This window comes from Coloeus monedula (assembly GCF_965178545.1).
Source record: "Coloeus monedula genome assembly, chromosome: 2".
NCBI lineage: Eukaryota > Metazoa > Chordata > Aves > Passeriformes > Corvidae > Coloeus > Coloeus monedula.
The window spans coordinates 62,250,820-62,270,151 of NC_138782.1; the positions used below are offsets into that span (position 1 = coordinate 62,250,820).

Consider the following 19,332-nt stretch of genomic DNA (forward strand, 5'->3'; position numbering starts at 1 on the left):
TTTTGTTTTCAGTTTTCCTGTACTAGCCTTCCTGCCACAAAAGTTCGTACAGTTTGTAAAGTTAAGGAAAAGTTACTCACTGATTAAGCACTTCTACTGTGTGTGGGTTTTACTGATTGGTTTTGTTGTAAGTTTTACCCTATTACCTGTCTAGTCATAAATGTTGGTACAGTTAGAGAGTAGTTACTCCATGTTTATTTTGTCCCTGCTGAACAAAGTTAAACAGGGCTGTCTGAGTATTGCTATGTGTCTTGGGGTGTCCAAACTGGCACACTATGTTTATTCAAATAGTATTTTAAAGCAGAGAAAGCTGGATTCATTCATGTTAAAACCCAGCAAATTACTTCTCCTTCTGCCAGCTGGCTTGTTGTCACCAAGCTGTTGAGAAAGCAGCTTTTATTAGAAACTTTTAATAAGAGAAAATACTTTAAATGGGCACTGAGTCAATTAAGAATATTAATGACAATTTTGGTAATGGTTATTGGGGCTGTGATAGCGTTTCTTGCAACATGAAGAATATTCTTCCTGCCTGAAAGGAGGTTGTGGCAAGGTGGGGGGTTGACCTCTTCTCCCAGGCAACAAGTGACAGGGCAATAAGAAATGGCCACAAGATGCATCAGAGGAGGTTCAGGTTGGACATCAGAAAGAATTTCTTCACTGAAAAGGTGGTTAAGTATTAGAACTGTCTGTCCAGGGAGGTGGTGGGGTCACCATTCCTTGAAATGTTCAAGAAATTATGGGATTTGGCACTTAGTGCTGTGGTTTAGCTGACAGGGTGGTGTTTTTTCAAAGGCTGGACTCAGTGGTCTTGGAGGTCTTTACCAACTCAATGATTCTGTGGTTGGTGCAGAAAGGAAATGGATCGTGGCTCAAGTACTAAGAGACTCTAACTGAGAGTTAAAGAATGATAGACAAGATTAAGCTGAGAGTATAACCAGGTACAGGGGGGCTGGGGGGAGTTTGTGTTGTGTGTGGTAGGTGGGGTGGGGTTAAAAATATCTGAGTACCTGAAGCTCTGTACTGTGTTTAGAGTCATAACACCCTAATGTCTTTTACCAGTAGGTATGAAGGAGTAGGTTTGTATGTGTGACAAAATTTGAGTTAGAAGAATTGCTGGTGTCTTATTTTTCGTAACAGAAAGAGAAATAAAATCATAGGACAAGTATCTTTGTGTGTGGACAGATTACATCCATTTCTCATTTGCAAAAAAAAAACATTTTAAAATTAACTATTGAAGTAATGGATTTTTTTCCCCCCGGTCATATGTTTTTTGATAGCATTAATCATAACATGAAGTCACAGTTTACATAATAAGTTACTTGGCTCTTACTAAACAAGACAAATCTACTTTTTACTGTTGTTGATGGTGACATAGCCCATTTCTACTAGGATGTGTATATCTAGGCATGTTCTTAAGCTGAAATGCCAGTTTTATCCAATTCCAGAAAGGTCGTTCTCTTCACGTTTAATGGCTGAATCCTGTGTCGTTCTCTTTGTGTTTAATGGCTGAGTCCTCTGTATAACTGAGCCTTTATTTAACTGTTTTGTTTCTTGTACAAAGAATTTAGTGTTCCTAGTGACTAAATGAAAGAAGCTTACTATTCCAAGTGTTTATAATAATCTTAATTTCTCCTTAACATTTTTTTTAAAGACAGAAAAAGAAAAAAGGAGGAAAGCTTTTGAAGTAACATGTAATTGAAATGCCAGAACTCTGGCAGAGCTAAGGAACTGAGTATACATAATTACTTTGTGATGAGACATAGCATCTGTAGACAATGACTAAACTGTAGCATGAAGCCTCTTTTAGTGTCAATTTTTATATGTATGCCCTGGTCACTTCTGGGCTTCTATGAGGAAAAACAGCTGAGCACTCAAGTTACAAGGAAACCATACTGCCATGTAGACAAGTTCCTGATTTGGATAATCAGAGTAAGAGGACTGTAGGAAGCATTGGGGGAACATACTTGCTTCAGACAAGCAAAGTAAATCTATTTCAGTTTTGCTTGTGTGGGGGGATAATATCTCGTTTTAGCTGTTTGGTTTTTCTACTTAGCCTAGAGCTATCTAAGACCAGAAGAGGTTATCTCTAAGTGATTGCAGGACTTCTACCACAATAGAATCCCAGCTTTCATTGGAGTCCTTCTAGTGCTACTGTCATAGAAGCGATTGTACTTTTACATAGATGTAAACTTGATTCAAACTTACATTGCAAATTTAAAAGCCGTAGTGCCATATTCCTACTTTAAGCATTATTGCCTATGTATTTTCTTCTAGCATTGAGAAAAATATGAATTTGTATTATGGGGTTTTGTTATTTCAGATTCAGCTTTTAAATTCTGAAGAATAATGTCTTAATGCTTTTAAACTGTCTTTGAAAGCAGTGTCCTAGAGACATAAAGTTTCAGAAGAGAAACCTAAAACTAAGAGATTGAAAAGTAATATAGAGCTGACCAACTTGATTAGGCTTGCAAGTATATATGGAAATGTTGATTATATTGATTGCAAAGGTCATTAAATTGCATTCTGAGGAAAAAGAGAAATTGCTTTTGTCACCTTGTCAAGTCTTAGAGCATTCTATTTTTTGTCTCATGCAATTCACTTTTAAGGTGAAAACTAGTCCCACTGAAAATGTGTATTTGCATAATTTGCATAGAGCTGCCCTAACACAAAAAAGAAAATGCAAATAATCTTTGTTTAAACTTGGCAAAAATGATATAGGTATCTTTATTGTGACAGAAACGATACAAATATTTTAACTCTTAGTCTTTAAAGGAATAATTACGGCACTTGGGAATGTCACAGTACTCCCAGGCTTTTCTCGGGTCTGTTGTGTAGCACCAAGGTCCATTCACATCTCCATCAGGATTCCTGCAATACTGTAACAAAGAATAAAGACACCAGCTATTAACCAGGAAATAAAAAGCCAACCAATTACAGTTTCCAAATAAAATAAAATTAAATTTGGGAAATATTTTTCTAATTTCCTTTTTTACAAATGATTTCCAAATCCTTTGTCAAAATTTGTTTCATTTTTCCATTTGGTCAGTGAGTTTAGAAAAGGATAATAAAAATCAGACTTCTTCAACTGTCTTCAGACAGCAAGCTTCACTAGGGCAACCTTGGATCTCTAAGGCCTCAAAAAGTAGGAGACCTTGACCTTGGATGAAGCTTTCTAAAGCACAGAAAAGATCTTCTCCTGCTTTCACTGCAGTTAATAGGAGCAGTAGGATCAGTCCTGAGGTTTTTTCACATCCACTTTGGCTGCATGACTCGGGGACAAGTGAGTATTGTGTAAGCTGTTCTTGCACAGCCTGGTGGTCTCCGTGGTGATGCAGGGCTGCAGTGTTCACCCTCATGTGGGTGCTGGTTAGCTGAATTGCTCTCTAGATTTTTCCTGGGCATAGTGATCTCTGCTCAGCACAGAGATCGCACAGAGAACACCTCACACAACTGTGTGCTACCAGGTATCTTTTCTAGTTCCCTTCCCTATCCTGAAATACATCCCAGGTCTTAGAAAAAAGGAGAAAATATTTGCTACCAAGAGCCCCTGACAAATGCAAGAACCAAGAATTTATGGCAGACAGCTTTTTTAGAGGGAGTTTCCCCAGTCTGAGCTGGAATTCAATACGGAGTATGTGATTCCATCAAAGAATTGACTAAAGCAAGTTCTAAAGTCATCCACCTGGTAAAAAAGTATTCAGGCTGGCAGCATCAAACAAGCTCTTTTTATCACATACAAAGCTTGTGACAAATTAGGCAAATACTGTATATGGGATATTACAAGTCTAAAGAACTGGTGATGAGTACATTTGCAAAGACTAGGGAGATGAAGGTTAGAAAGGGAGATTGTCTTACAGGATGGTCAGGTACATTCAGGGCTATCCCTGAATAACGGGCTGCGGCAGGAGCTGGAGGGCTGAGGGGAATTACTAGAGGATAGGGGGTTACAATCCATCAGCTTTATATCTCAAGGGACTTGCACTGAACATAGGATTCATCACCATCTCACCTGTCCCTGGTATTACTGAAACCTAAGACCCCAGGTGTTCTTCCTGTCAGAGGAGGCAGAGATGCTGCACACAGACCAACTCTGGTTAGTCCTCGGTAGTGGGGAGAAGAAAGTACCCATCTGAAGCCCCTTGGCTGTCCTGCAGAAGCATTCAGTAGAGCTTCTGGGCATCTCTGTGTCCCACAGAAGTACAGATTGGTCATGCCAGCAAGAATTATCACAATCAGGTTTTTAGACTGGACTGAGGAAAAGAAATTAATTAACAAAGACCTGTCACAAAATGCTTGCTGAGGGACCCTGAAAAAGACAGGCAAAGCTCAATGACAACAAGTATTGAATGAACAGTTGTTTACATTTTTATCCAGGCCTGCTCTTGGATGAGTTGTGGGAGTGAAATAGTCGTGGCTATGAGGTCTCTGAGAACTCCACTCTTGACAAGTCCTGCCCCTTGCAGTTTTTGCCACTGTGCCACGGTAGTCTACACCATTTTCATTAATGCAGTCTGTGAAAAGTGAAGAAAAGGAAATGGTTGTTAGCTGTGAGCTATTGGGCCACATTTGTACTTGATGGTGGCGAAGCAGAGAGAAATTTGAGGAAATGCTACTACAGTTTGCAAGTCCTACACAATATGTAGACAAGGAAAGAAGAGCAACATAGTGTCAATGATGACTAATGATGACATTTTAATTTCCTTGTATTTTAAGAGTTTTATTCATGATCACAAAAGTCATAAATCAAAGAAGCCTACATTCAGTTGATCCTTCATAACTCCAGAAATCAGGAATACAATGACCATACACTCACATGAAGTGTTTCCCTTGCAGACACTGATATCTGTCCATTGCCCCATTTTACAGTAGGTAACAAGCAGTAACACGTGCTCAGTCAAAATTATTAACCTTCTAACCAGAGAAACGTGTCATAGCAAAAAAAAAACCCCAAACATGAAAGCTGCAGTACTCTACCCATCTACTGCATAACAGTATCATTTGAACTGAATCAAAGAAAAGCCAGCTGTCCTCTGATGGGAAATGGAACCCTGGAAATATCAATGCATGGCACAGGAAGAGACTTTTGGAGCAGTTGCCGGCAAAATGCCATCACTGCTGCATTTTCTGTCATTGCTAGTTGCCCTCCCACAGTAGTGTGGAGACTGGTAGCCATCCTCTTCCTCGAGTTTCCAAAATTGTCAGATGTAGCAGGTAGAAGATGTGATATTAGTCTAAAATCTAATGCAGAAACCCCAGTATAAAATGAAGAGAGTGGATACAATACTATGTTAAATTCTGTATTTATTTAGAGTTTCCTGTATTTCATGCTCATTAAATTCTTGAAGATGCTTCCATAAAAACCAACTTCCTGGTTATGAGCATTTCTGGGGAAGCTGAAAGTATTCTCACCAGGGCTTGTTTCCAGTGTTGTCTGAGGAGGCTGAGGTACAGTCTGTAGCCCTTGGCCATCACACTTCTTCAGGGCACAATACTCCCACCTCACACTGGGGTCGGTGGTGTAGCACCATGGACGGCTGTCGGCGTCCGGGTTTCTGCAGTAATTTTGGCTCAGGCCCCTACAAATGCAAACATATTATATTCCTATCCATGCCACTGCTCTGGGGAGAGCTCAAAAGAACATTTTAGAAAGCAGATCTGCTATGGAGTCATATATCATTTATTATGTGCATTCTGTCATGGCCAGTTGAAATGGTTTTGGCAGCAGAAAGAAATCAGGATACATATATTGAATATTTAAATATGCCAAATAGTTATTCACTGACTAACACTTATAGTAGAATAAAATTTTAAAATCCAGAGAAGTAAATTCCTACATTTATAGCAAAGATATTATTTATTTTCTTCTTCAAATGCAGTAATAGCTTTTAAAAAGGAATAGTTTTTTGCATTTTGCAAAAAATGAATGATAAATATTAGGAATAAGAAAACAACCTATCCCTTCCTCAAAGCTCTAATGACTTGTAGACTAGGAAGCAAAGAATTAAACTCATGAATAAATTAATGTATAGAAACGGCTCATTTCAGCATAAGGGAAAATTTATGTTAACTATTAATTGCTTTAGAAGCAATGCAGAAACACACAGTTAATTAGTCTAAAGTGTAATAGTGACAACTGTGGTTTCTTTCAAGATTAGGTTGATAAAAAACATTTCCATGATAAAAAAGGAAGAAAAGGAAGGGATTATTTTTATCAAGTACACTCCCTTCCCAGCTTTATAATCACCGTTGTGCAATGATGATGCAAATCAAAACAAGTTCATGAATGATCATTGCCCAATGAAACCTGGAAATGGGAAATACACATACGCATTTGGGAAGTTCTCTGCTGTTTTGTTGTGCCGGTGAGGCGACATTGAGCTCCAGGCTTGACATTTCTTTCCCGTGAGAGTGAAAGAAGCTGTACCACGGTAAGTCACCCCATTGCCCTGATAGCACTCCTCAGTAACTTGAGCCTGCTCAGGCACATCAACAGCTGTAGTGAATAACAGAAACCAATCTCTTGCATCTTAATACTTTGACATTTATACTTGAGCATAGAAAGACTATTACAGCTGGTGAGGGGTCAGTAGCTCTGACCGAGGAAGAGGTGACTGGTCCGGGGAGATGGTCCCAAAAGGAATCGCCTTCCCGAGGCCCAGTGTCTTCCCTCAGCTGCTGGCAGGAGGGCCCATGCAGAGATGTCAGCTCTTTAGTGATTGTGAGCTCGTGATTTCAGCTCACCTCTGCAGGGCAGCCTCCAGGCTAAACCAGAGAGAGACGAGAGGCTCATGTGGCTGGTTCCACACAAAATAACTTTATTATTCTGCCGAAGGGAAAGCCAGGGATGAGAGCTCTCTCTCGCAGGGGCAGGGGGCTAGCTTTTATAGGGATACAAGGGGTGGCTGTCAGAGGGTAAAGGCCAATGGGTTACAAGGGATCTGCATAGGATCTCCCAGAGGATTCTGGGTCTGTCTTTTCCTTGCCGTAACTGCAGAGTACCTCCCTTTGCAGGGAGTCGTGCTGGGAGATTGCTCCATCTCCTTATCTCACCAGACATCCATCCAAGGCAATGGCTAGGCACACGCTACAAAAGACAACAGAAAACAACAAGTCAGAGTGTTTCATTGACTACCACAGCACGCTCTCTGTAACAGAACCCTTCTCAGACAGTAGATCAAAAGGAAGATTTCAAAGGATGTTTGCAAAAATTTAATAATATGCTATGAAAGCACTTGTACACCAATTTTGCTTTCATGCATGCAGATTGATTTCAGCTCACAAGCCAAATAGTTAACATATGGATCAAAATTTTTTCAGGATAGCAGGCTGGCTGTGTCTTTGCCATGGACATATGTGTGGAACAAGACTACCTTGTGTAAGGAGAATTTCCTTCTCCTTGTTTTCTACGGAGTCTTGGTTCAGTGCTCTTAAATTATCTTAGGTTTTGCTTCAGATTTAGTTTTTAAGGAACTGGCATGTAAAGCTAACTAACTTTTCCATGGAGCATTTAAAATTTTAGAAGTGGAGGTAACCACCACTTGGCAAAATGAAAAGACCTCTGTTACTGCAATATTTCCTGATCTGAGTCGATAGCTGACTTAAAACCTTCTACACTTAGCCACCAGACTGAATATACCAGCCTGGGCTCCACATCAGACCCAGGAGTTCAACCAGACATGGCAATGCTGACAGTTATAGCAGCAAGGCAACTGAGTCACACAAGGTTTTTCAAAATAAAGCATGATGAGCCTTCACTTTCAGCTGTCTCCTGTTCTTACCGGGGGCCTCTGGCTTGGTACTGTCACAGGAGGGGATGTTGCAATATTCCCACCGGGCGGTTGTGTTGGTGGTGTAACACCATGGCCTCTTCTCACCATCGGGATTTCTGCAGTAGTTTTCATCTAGGCTCCTAAAACAGAAAACTCAACTGATAAAAGTCTCTCATGGAAATCTATTAAAGGTTATGAACAAAAGGAGAATCTCTTGCTGCCTAGTTTACTGTTGCATTTACTGGTAGGTAACTGTGGCTCTCATTTATTGATGCCATCTATTACATGAAAAATTGCAATTCACTGGTGTTTCCGATGTGCTAAACCAGGCACTCGCTTGACTGATGGATGAATTAAGAGATTGTAGTACTTTGAGGCCAAAAACAGCACAGTAGAAAGAACTAGGGTGAAAGAATCTAGCCCCAAGCAAATATTATAATTGTACCTTTCTTATTCCACATGGTTTCATCTGAGCAACTGTACAGTAAAAGGATGAAATGAGGAGGGGAAAAGTCAATCAAGCAGAGCTTGAAACTCAGAAGAGGAGACACCAGTATTCAAGAACAAAGAAGTCAATTAAAAAAATGTACAACAAAAATGGAAAATATTAGATCCAGCAGGTGATGAATGCTGGTGTAACTGAAGAACTTTGCAATATAGATGAAGAAAACTGAAGTAATTTTGAGACTTGGTATTTCTCCTGCACACTGAATAAGAGAGGGGTTTCACTTACTGGCAGGGATAGTTTTCAGGAGTGCGAGCGTGTCTGTGGGGAGATTGAGAATTCCAGTGCTGACAGGTATTTCCCGATTCCGTAACAGATATTGTGCCTCGATAGTCTTCTCCTCTTCCTGAGAGACACTGACGCCCTGGTGCAGGAGGTGGTGGGGGTGTTGCTGTTACAGAAAAAGGAACTCAAATTAAACAGTGCCTTCTAGATATAGTAAAAAACTAAACCAACAAACCACTCTGAACTTAATAATTAAGTGGGCATTTTAGATTTCTTTGCAGGTAAGTTCTAAATGTCAAAATATTTGAAAAGTCCGAAAGGCAGAGAAAGATCTAAAGATATCTTTCCTAACTTTTTTTTTCTCCCATTTTAACTTCTTCACAAGCAGTCAGGCTGCCAAAAAGGCATTTGCATGTGCCCCTTTACAGCAGCCAGGACACAATACAGGATACAAAAGTCTGCATATGGAAATGCTAACAGCCTCATCAGAACAGAGCTGGAAAGTGAGCAAGTGGTAATACTGTGAAGAAAACCGGGGTGAAAGTGTCAGGCCCATCACTGATACATACACTTGCAGGTGTAAAATAGACATACTCTAACTGGTGAGAGACAGCAAAGATGAGGTCTGGTGAGAAGTCCCAAGGAAAGTATAATGGCAAGGACAGCCCTTTAGGGGAAAAGGAAACTGAAAAGGTGCAGAATTGATTTGGAAGAGTGAAACAAAAGCCAAAGTATTTTCAGGAAGAGTGAAACTGCTTGGCATCAACAGAGGAACATCAGAAGAAACACCAGAAATGCCTGGTCATAGAAAAACACATCAAGGAAGGGAGATGTGCTCCAGACAAAACCATTAGAAATGCCTATGACAGAAATGTCTAGCCTCAATAAAGCTATCAGAGGTTCATTTCAAAATGATTAATTATTTTCTTTGAGATAAAATTCAGCTTTTATATATACTTTTTTATATTTTATACTTTTTTTTTATCTGTTCTGTTTGTTCTAGATTCTTGAACCATTCTGATTGGAAGAAGTCTAGAAGTCAGACTCACTGCAGCGAGGAATGTCACAATAATCCCAGCGTGTTGTTGGACTGGTAGTGAAACACCAGGGCCGAAGTTCACCATCGGGATTACGACAATAATTATTCTTCAGATCCTTCTCTGGAAAACTGAACCGGAAAAATAAGTTTTAAGATACATTACTAACAGCCATAACAATTATCCTGTCTGGTTCAGGGTGGTCTTCAGCCCACCGCGGATGAGAAATAGACCATCACAGAACCTGACTTACTTTTCCGGGAGGTATCCATGAGAGTGAGGTTGCTGGGAGTCCCAGCGCTGGCACTCAAGCCCAGACACCGTTGTTGCAACTACTCCATGGTAGTTTTCTCCACTGCAGTGCATGCACTCTACTGTAAGAACAAGGCAGAATAAGGACAAGAGAGACAGAAAGCCCCTGATGAACTGCTCCATAAACGCTCCCACTCATCTCACATGAAGTTCAAGAGCCTGATCAGAGCACAAGGCTGAAGTACAGTCATTTTTTTGGCAAAGTAAAAGCTTATTTTCTTTGGTGAGATGACTTTAACTAGTTGATAACATTTCTAGTATTCCATTAAAAAACCCAAATCAACATTATAGACAACAGGTTTTAAAAGAGCTAAATTGAATCTATTAAGATATAATTTAAAACCTGTGCTTTGCTGCTGTCCCATTTTATTGAGTTTTGCACTAGCAACTGTCATTTGGTTCAATTCTAAGTTTAGGATATGTGAATACACCCATATGCCATGTTTTATCCAGGGAGAAAAAAAGACTTTGTACAGCTGTTTTCGGGGTCTTTTGATATCTTCCTTGCTGATGTCGAAAATGTTTTGGAAAGTTTCGTGTTGAACTAAATTCAAGTTTGAAACAAATGCTCAATTGAAAATAAAAGTATCTGAATAACTTCACATTCTTGAACACATCTTGCAAAAACAGAAAAGAAGTCAGTATGTGTATCCTGACCTTCACACTCAGGGATGTTACAGTAGTCAAATCTGGTATCAGGATCTGTTGTGTAACACCAGGGTCCCTTTTCATCCTCGTCAGGATTTCTGCAGTAGTTTTCCTCCAGTCCTGCATTGGGATACTTTTCAGGTGTGTAACTGGAACAGAATTAAATGGGATTACAGAATAAGGGAAGTGTCCCAGCTGTTCAGACGAGGACTCTAAGAATGAAATCTTTATCTGAGGACCATTTTGTAGATGTTGGTCTTTAGAGGGCTCCTAATTGTTACTGTGTGCCATTGCTGAAACATTAGAAGTGCTGCAGTGATAGACTTCAGGAAGTATGGTGCCTCTAAGGCCAGTCATGCCTTTAATACTTGCATTTACTTTAGTCATTGGTTTCCAGCAGTTATTGCTCAGTCAAGGTACTGTGTAGCCTGTAGTGAACTGTTTTCCTCTGGGATATGTTCCCTGGAACATGCAATGAGAACATATTTGCTGAAATGTGAGAGTCCTCTGTAACCTGAATGCTATAACTTTTGAATAGAATGTTACTAAATAAACCGAGTCAGGTATTTTTTATTAAATACAAGAAATACTGCCTTGTTAATTGTGGGTTCACTGATAAAATGATGCACATCTATCTCATCTGCCACATGTTATACCTTTGGCCAAGAGAAGTTCTTGCTCTGGTGAGATTACTGAAAAAATCTGATTTCAGAAGAACCAGAGGTGTCCCTGTCTAGTGCTTTGCTCATGTAAAGACCATAAAATTTAAATGGGGCTGCCAAGGCTTACAATGTCTCTGTTAATCATAGTCTCACTTGGAGAGCACCACTTGGAGGTCTCTGAATTACAACTGAGATTAGAGAATGATATTAGTTTAGATAGGTGTAGAAAAATAATTTATTAGAAGACTTTTAACACCAAACAAGTTGCTTACAAGACTAATTAGCCTATATGTATGGCTTGACAAAATTTCAGAAAAACATATAAACAGATACTTACTTTGGTTTATGTGGGTCATTATCAGCCCACTTCTGGCACTTCACACCTTTCTGAGTCTTGGCTTCTGTTCCTCTGTAATCCACTCCTTTTCCCTCCTTGCATTCTAGAAGATAAACTGAAATGATATGTGCTTAATCAGTACCATGACATATTGATTGGATTCTAACATGTACAAAATCCATTTTCATGCTAAGACACTTAAATATATTTGATCATATTTAGACTTTCTTATGTTCTCAAAGCTAGACAGTTCACATTGTAAAAACCTACTAGTTAGCTGATATCTAAGTTGACTTAATTGGGACTGAAAAATGTATGTGAAAGAAAAAAAAGTTCCACACCAGAATTCCAGACAAATAAGTGTAACACAATCCAGTTATTTTGGGAACACACCATGGTAGATTTAAATAATAAAATATGCTTTTAACATTTACATAGATACTATAGCAAAATAGAAACACATTCTCTTTTTCTTACCTCCTATGACATTATTATAGTTATGCACAGTAATACTTTAAATCTTTAAAGACAGTCCCTGAATTCAGTTGAAGACAAGAAGACAGGTTCACAGATGCACAAATAGACTATTTTACCAGTTTAAATAAGCCATTTTTTTAAGTTCATTTAAATTCCAATGACATTTTTTCATTAAAGTTCACCATGTAATGAATGAGATTTAATTAATTTATGATATGATGAAACAATGATTTTTTGCTGGTCAAAATAAAATGGATAGTTGGTTGAATGTGTATATTATATATATCTTTGCACTCTTATATTTTGGAACTTAATAGTACTTCCATGAATAATAGAAAAATAAGGACTGAATGAATTAGCGATTAAATCCTGTCTCTGTATAAGACAGATGATTTTAATTTTAATGCTGATGAAGTCTGGGGTCAGTAAGCCTAAAACATAAAATTGTTTTAAATGAATAATAATTAAATTAAAGGAGAACTGAAAGCTCCATGTTGCAATTTTTTTTTCCCAGGAGGTGGGAGCAACCATAACCCCACTGAAGCCCCTAAGATTTCCTAGCAGACCTGGGCAATCACCCTTCCCAGCACAGAACTCGTGACTGCAAGGGCAGAGATGGCTTGCAAGGGGCATCTCTTCCAAGGCACAGCTGAAGGAACTCAGATCTTGGCATATTCCCTCAGAGCTTCTGTGTCTGCAGTTCAGGGACAGTCACTGTCAGGCAATGTGTCCTCTGCCTTGGAAAACTAAGTAGGAAACTCATTTAACATTTCCCTAGAGAAGCAATCTCTCTTTTAGGTTGCGAGCTTGTTTGTCTCAGTGTCTTTAAGTAGTGTCCAAACCGAGTACTTGTAGGGATGCAGTTTTGCTACAGTTTTTCTCAGCATCAAAGTTGTAACAAAGCTGACATACAAGCGGAAGATTAAGAGAAACCTGGAGAAATAATGCCATTTTACACAGATCTGTCTTGCCCAAAGTGAGAAGGACTTATATTTTAATCCAAAATACGGTTCAGCTTTTCTGAGGGCTGATAGTTTAGACCTGAGTTCACAGATGTACCTTTAGGCATGCTTTTATTTCAGTGTATGTATAGAGGCAAGTTTACTCTAGAAACTTTAGCTGGAAGCCATTTGGATCCCTCAAACAATTTCGCAACAAAATAACATTAAACCCCTCAATTACTGAACATTGAATCAGTCAAGTGCTGACTCTTTTGTTTGTGTAAACTTTTGACCGTTTATATAACCTTTAGGGCTTTTTCCTTCTGATGACAAATGACTGACTTTGATCCCCAAACTCAACCCGTGTCCCTTGGATTAACTATTTCCAAACAGATATGTAGGTAACAATTCCCAAATGCAGCTTTAATTCTTATTACTTTTACTATAAGTCAGAGAAGATTAACTTTCTCTTTTATAGCACATATTATAGAAAAAATAACTTCTGAAACTGTCTGTTTTGTACTAATTTTCATCCTTTTCTTTGAATGCAAGGATAAAAAGCAACTAGGTCTCATTGAGTAATTGCATTGACTGAAAAAATTACTGCAAATAAAAAGATGAACAACACAGAAACCTTCTGACACATACACAATAGGCTGTGTTTTTGATGCTTACGATACCAAGGTCTGTCTTTTGGTTTCTGTAGGTAGAGGTGCAATTTTTGGAAATTTTGGTTATGTCAAACAACAGGTTTTCACACTTTTAGTGGTGTGGGTCTGTTATTTCAAGAAACTAAAACACATGCCTATGGCCTCAAAAGATGTAACAAAACCTCAATGAGTATTGCAGGACCAGGTTCTAGCCTCAGTAAATCCAAGGGATGACTCAAAAATAAACCAAAATCACAGTCCAGCTCCTGATCACCGTAAGCAAAACCAATACGATTATTTACATATAACTCATTCAGTCTTTTAGCTTTGTTATTTGCTAATTGATTCACTCAGTTTTCCTTCTACATAGGAACTGCAGAAGAATTTTAAGCATCACTTAGATGTGATTTATGGAAATTCCCACCTCCTTTTGTGTATACTAAAAGAGCTAATGTTCTAAACATTAAATTACCTACAGAAAAAATGCAGCTTGACATAGGCTTCCGAAAACATCAGGTTGAAAAGGACCCTCAGTGGTCTTTGGTCCATAGCCCCAGAAATAGCACATTCAGGTTCAAAGGTGGATGAGACTGCTCAGAGCTGTGTACAGTCAGTATCTGCAAGGGTGAACGCTCCACGGCCTCTCTGGGAAATGTGGCCCAGTGCTTACCCACCTTTCTGTGGAAAATGACTTCCTAATATCCTAACAATGACTGAACAAAATCTCATTTGGATGTTCAGCTGCAATCCAGCTAGTAGTTGAACAGATAGCTGAACTACTATCTAAAATCTCCTTGCAGCTGCTATAGACACAGCATTGTCCTATTCCACAGGAAGGGATAAGGGCAGGTCGGCAGAGAAGTAAAGATGCAGTTCTCCAGAGCTCATGGGTATTTACTGTCAACTTATTATGATTCTTGCCTCTTGCTTGGAAACTGGCCCATCAAAACCATTTCATGATTTTCAGCAGCTGAGAACCTGCTTCATCTTAGCTTTTGATGCACCTTTCTTTGTTGAAGGACACCAAAGTCTTGAGATAACATAGTTTCCAATTTCTGAATATTTTCAAATGCATTAATATTTTTTTCAATCTTAAAACTCAGCAAACTTTGACCAAAGACAGTGTTTATGAAGTCATTTAACACAGAACAGAAGTAATTCTATTCAGAGTTTACCACACTATCTTTTATCTGAATGATCCCTAAGGAGATCTTTTCTCCCTTCTATATTACTAAAGTCAGGGAACAGGACAATTAAATTTATGTTACATTAAAAAATAAACCACATTCCTTCTTTCCTGTATATAGCAAGAGCTCCATGCTCAATAATGTAGTTCAAAAATAGTCTTAAAACGCAATTGTTTTGTTCCATCTGGAATAAGGTGATAACATTTGAAACAGGATAAAAAATTGGATAGGTGACCTTTCTCAGAAACATACTTTGTATTTTCAGAAATAATTAGAGACCATTTCTGTCAAATAATCCTCATCTATTACAAAAATATTAATATATAAATAAAATATGTACAAAAGGGGAATACAAAATTCACCATGTCAATTAATTATGCCATAAAAATAAGAATAGGATAAAAATGCCACCAATTGGCACCAACTGAAGAGTACAAACATCATATAGCAATATACAAATATTATAAAAATAGATCCTTTTTATCTGAAGCACAGTCCAATAATATAAAAAAGACATAGATATACTTCTTTTTTCGTAAAGAACTTCATTTGCTCTTCTGAATATCATTGCCGTTTTGGTGTTCTGAGTCAATGTTAAACACTGTTGGTCTTTACTGGTAAATAAGAAGGCCCTGTTGAAATTAAAAGGAGAGAGCAATGTAAGAAACAATGGCTGGATAGATGCTTATTTTCCTGAAAACATTTTTGAGTATTCAGTTGTCATTTTATCAAGCATTACAGTTCAGTGATATTTAAGACTGAGAAACTGAGCTCACATTTTCAGTGGTGATTTTCACTTCTAAGCATTCATATCAAACTTAGGTTGAAATGGAACAACAAGAACAAATTATAACAAGGGACAAAAGATTTATAACCTGCTAGATGTTCAAGAGATCATGCTGAAGGGGATATATGCACAAGGCACCTTGATCTTATTTCAGAAATATTAGTGGTCATTCGAGGAGTGGGACATTCCACAGTATGCAGCAGTTAGCAAGGAGCAGGTAAAACACAGGCCAGGACCTTAAATTATTTTGTGGTAACTGTTCTGCATCTTTGTATGTGAAGCAGTGCAAGCACTTTTTAAGACACAGCCTTTTGTCCTTTCAGCAAGTGCCTACACTGTAAGCTGCAAAACTGAAGCAGATGGTGTAGCCTTTACAAGAGCATCCAAGGAAACCTTCTGACAGGCTAAGCAATTCCTACAGCTGGCTTTTCTGAACTAGGAAAAGAGCAATAGCAGCATGGCATTCAGTGGGTAGATCCACACCAGGAAAGCAAATACTGACAAAGCATATTCTGCAGCCCTGTGACCAGGTGGCATGGCCCCAGTGGGCCTGTGCTTGTAAATTCACACAGCCTCTTCCTAAAGGTGCAGGATCACATCCGGACTCATTGCTGGCAACCATATCCATGAGTGGTCTGGAGAGTGCTGCTTGTCCTGGGCCAAAACTACACCAGGGCTGCTGTTCCCAGTTAAGCCAATTAAGCTGTCAGTAATGTTAAATTTGTAACTAGGGAAGTAACTAAGGAGCTCAGCCCAATCCACCTCTAAGGTGGGATAACATGTCTGAAGTATTGATCCAAACAGGTTGGTCTGAGGCATTAATGTGAGGATGCTGCAGTGCTGGCCTGGTCTTGAGTAGGGTTTAGGATCATGGAGGTTTAGGTGGCCGTCTCTTTCTCAGAGTAAGTAGAAATTACCTAAGTGCAAATTCTAGTAAAATTCAGAATAATGGATTTATCTGCAAGATAGCCAATGCAATGAACATAAGCAATGCCATTATTGCTGATCTAAATTCCCAAGAAATTAATTGTGATTCCTTGTTGCAGGAGTGCAAGAGTCTTGATAAAACCATGTCCAGTTGGTTTGCAGTGTGTCAAGCTGTGCATCAAGATATTGTAAACTTTTTCAATAATAATTCAACATAACTTTCTTAATTTCTCTATTTCTCTGTCTTCACCTATATGTCCCAGGCATTCTGTTTCTACACATTTTTTGTTTTTACAGCAAACCTCAAACCCACACATAGCCATAAGGAAACCCTTGAAAGTTCAGACTGCTGATAAAAAAGGCATATTGTTCCATCACTTGCAAGGAAAGATGCATGTGGGAACCAGTAAAAAATTACCTGCAAGCAAAATTTTCCTCGTTTTCACATTTCTCTGCACATTCTTCTTCACTATTTGCTCTATAAGCCTGCTTCATTGGGTTCAGCAACCCAGCTCCCTCTCTTCTCACATAGCGGTCTAGGATGCCTCCTTGCACTAAAAGGGAAAAGAGAGAAAAAGGACTGAAAATGGGAATGACAATTTGATTTATTTGAAACTCTCGTGTTAAATTCTTTATCACCTACTCATGTAACATGATCATTTGATTGCTGCAATAATTGGGTTAATGGTGACAAAATATGGGTAAGTCTAAAATGCCTTCCTGGCATGATAAAAGGTAGCATCACTGAAAACCCAGTGTAAGGCAGGACAGAGAAATGGCTTGGACAGTGCTTTGTATCATACTGAAAGTCTTAACAAGTAACACAAACCTATGGTATAAAGTGATGGGAGCACAGAAGACAACCCAAGGAGGAAAAACAGTGAGGTGTTTCAGAAAGAAAATATTAGCCATGCATACTTTGGAGAAAGGGGACCAATGGGACTCAAGAAAGATGTGAAATAATGTTTGTCCAATGTGTTTTTTACTGCAATCATAGCATATTGTGAGGTTATACAGACGGCTGCAAGAAGATGTGTGGTCTGAATCTCATAGTTCATTGGACTTTAAGGTTTTTAGGACAGATAATACTCATATATATGAAACCCATACAAATATATCTAAAGAATCCTATTCAGTTCTTATGGGTTAAAAATTTTGTTGCACCATCTTCCACAAAAATATCTTTTCATACCAAAAATATTGCAGAAACTAACGCTGATCAGATTTGGTCTCCCTATCACATGGAATGAAAAAGTTACTTGTGGTTATGAAAAAGACTGAAACTGCAGTGTGTAGAACAAGCTTTCCCTTCCCTTCCTTTGTATTCTGTTTTGCACAAGCATTAACAAATTTTAAAGCAATCAAAATAAGGATCACAGTAGCTGGCAGTAACATAGAAAAAAAAAATCCCCAAACCTAAGATAAAAGGCTGCTGAAACCAGAGAGAGCCATGCCTTTGTACAAGCCTTTGACAGGCAGCTTCCCAAGGGTCCCCCCATCTCTGGCCATGGGAAATGTTTGCTGGGAGCCATTAGGTGCCCATGCAGACACCAAGGCTGCTGCTTTTCTGGTGTCTCTAATGAACACAACCCTGGAGCAAGCACTGCCCTCCCTCCATTCAGCAGCAGCTCTTGCTGGCGAGCAAGCCCCAAATCCATCATCGTCCCGGGAAGTTGTGACGCAGGGATCCGGGGACCTACCTTCACCACATGGAGCTTGTAAGTGTTTGGCCCCAGTCTGACCTAGGCAAGCAGAAGGCAAAGGACTCTTACCTGAGCTGAGAAAGAACAGAAGGAGAAAGGCAGCTTTGCTAATCCCCATTTTGGCCCAGCCGGGGGGTGCTGGAAGTTGTGTGTGTCGGTGCTCAAAGTTTTATTGACTCGCACTGGAGTGAGGCAGCATCAAACAAACAAGGCAGCAGGATTAAGTTAATCATTCTCCCATGCTGTTCCCCCCTTGCTGTGGTGGGGCCGTTCAAACAACCTTGAATTGGATGGATTACCAAATCAGATTCAATCATTTCTACTGGATGCTATTAAATGAGAAGGCACTTTCTTGTTTTACAGGATATGTTTTGTTCTAAAATGGTTGGGTCTTTCTCTACTAGAGAAAAGACAGGAATAATGTTGCTGGAAAGCATGGGAAATCATGTGTCCAGGCAGGATCTGAATATCTCTTGACACTAGAGTCCCAATAGTAAATTCCGCCATGAATACCTGTATTGATTTATAAAGAGCGACTTCTATTTAATCTCATGGTAAGCATGATTATAAGATTCAGATAATATTAACTCTGTTAAATAGCTTAATCTTACTTCTTTATTAAAGAATTCCTTTTCTGCTGTCTTCTTGACCTAGAGATTCCCTTTTTTCCCCTCTATTTGGGAGTAGGACTTAATTTTCATTTCATTTAAATTTTAGATTTAAGAGGCTACTTTAAACCTTAAACATTAGGTTTAAGAACCATAGGTAGCAATTTAGTGTTCTTCCTCACCAGACATTTAACCTCACACTGCATACACAAACTCATCCAGTGAGGGTGTCAGACTTTGCTCTGCTGTGTGTTATCCTGATTTCAACATCAGCTCACTCTGCATTTCCCAAGCAGCCTTTACCTCAGAAAAGTTGCACTGAAGCACCATTTCATGGCTTCTCTTGCATGTAAGCTCTCTGGTGTTGCTTCAAAACAACTTATTGAAACACATGTGCTAGTGACTCACCAGAGGCAGGAGCAGGATGAATATTTGGATGGGGAGAACAGACTTGAATGGACACTGCTGGACAATGCAATTCAGTCCTCTGCAATTGAAGGCCAAAAGTTTACGGAATCATGAGTTGCTTCTAAAAACTAATGAGGCTATCCACTTCT

At 39.0% G+C, this 19,332-nt stretch overlaps 1 protein-coding gene across 1 annotated transcript; it reads right to left on the bottom strand.

Annotated features, from left to right (window-relative positions):
• Positions 1 to 2,759: 2,759 nt before the first annotated feature.
• LOC309570123 (plasminogen-like) lies at positions 2,760 to 18,285 on the bottom strand (the record flags this gene model as incomplete). Its single annotated transcript, XM_082276750.1, has 13 exons — positions 2,760 to 2,876; positions 4,363 to 4,511; positions 5,410 to 5,576; positions 6,328 to 6,493; positions 7,779 to 7,909; positions 8,503 to 8,665; positions 9,549 to 9,667; positions 9,790 to 9,910; positions 10,506 to 10,645; positions 11,496 to 11,610; positions 15,276 to 15,382; positions 16,883 to 17,018; positions 18,237 to 18,285. The coding sequence occupies 13 exons, from the start codon at positions 18,283 to 18,285 to the stop codon at positions 2,760 to 2,762; spliced, it is 1,680 nt and encodes a 559-aa protein (XP_082132876.1).
• Positions 18,286 to 19,332: the final 1,047 nt, after the last annotated feature.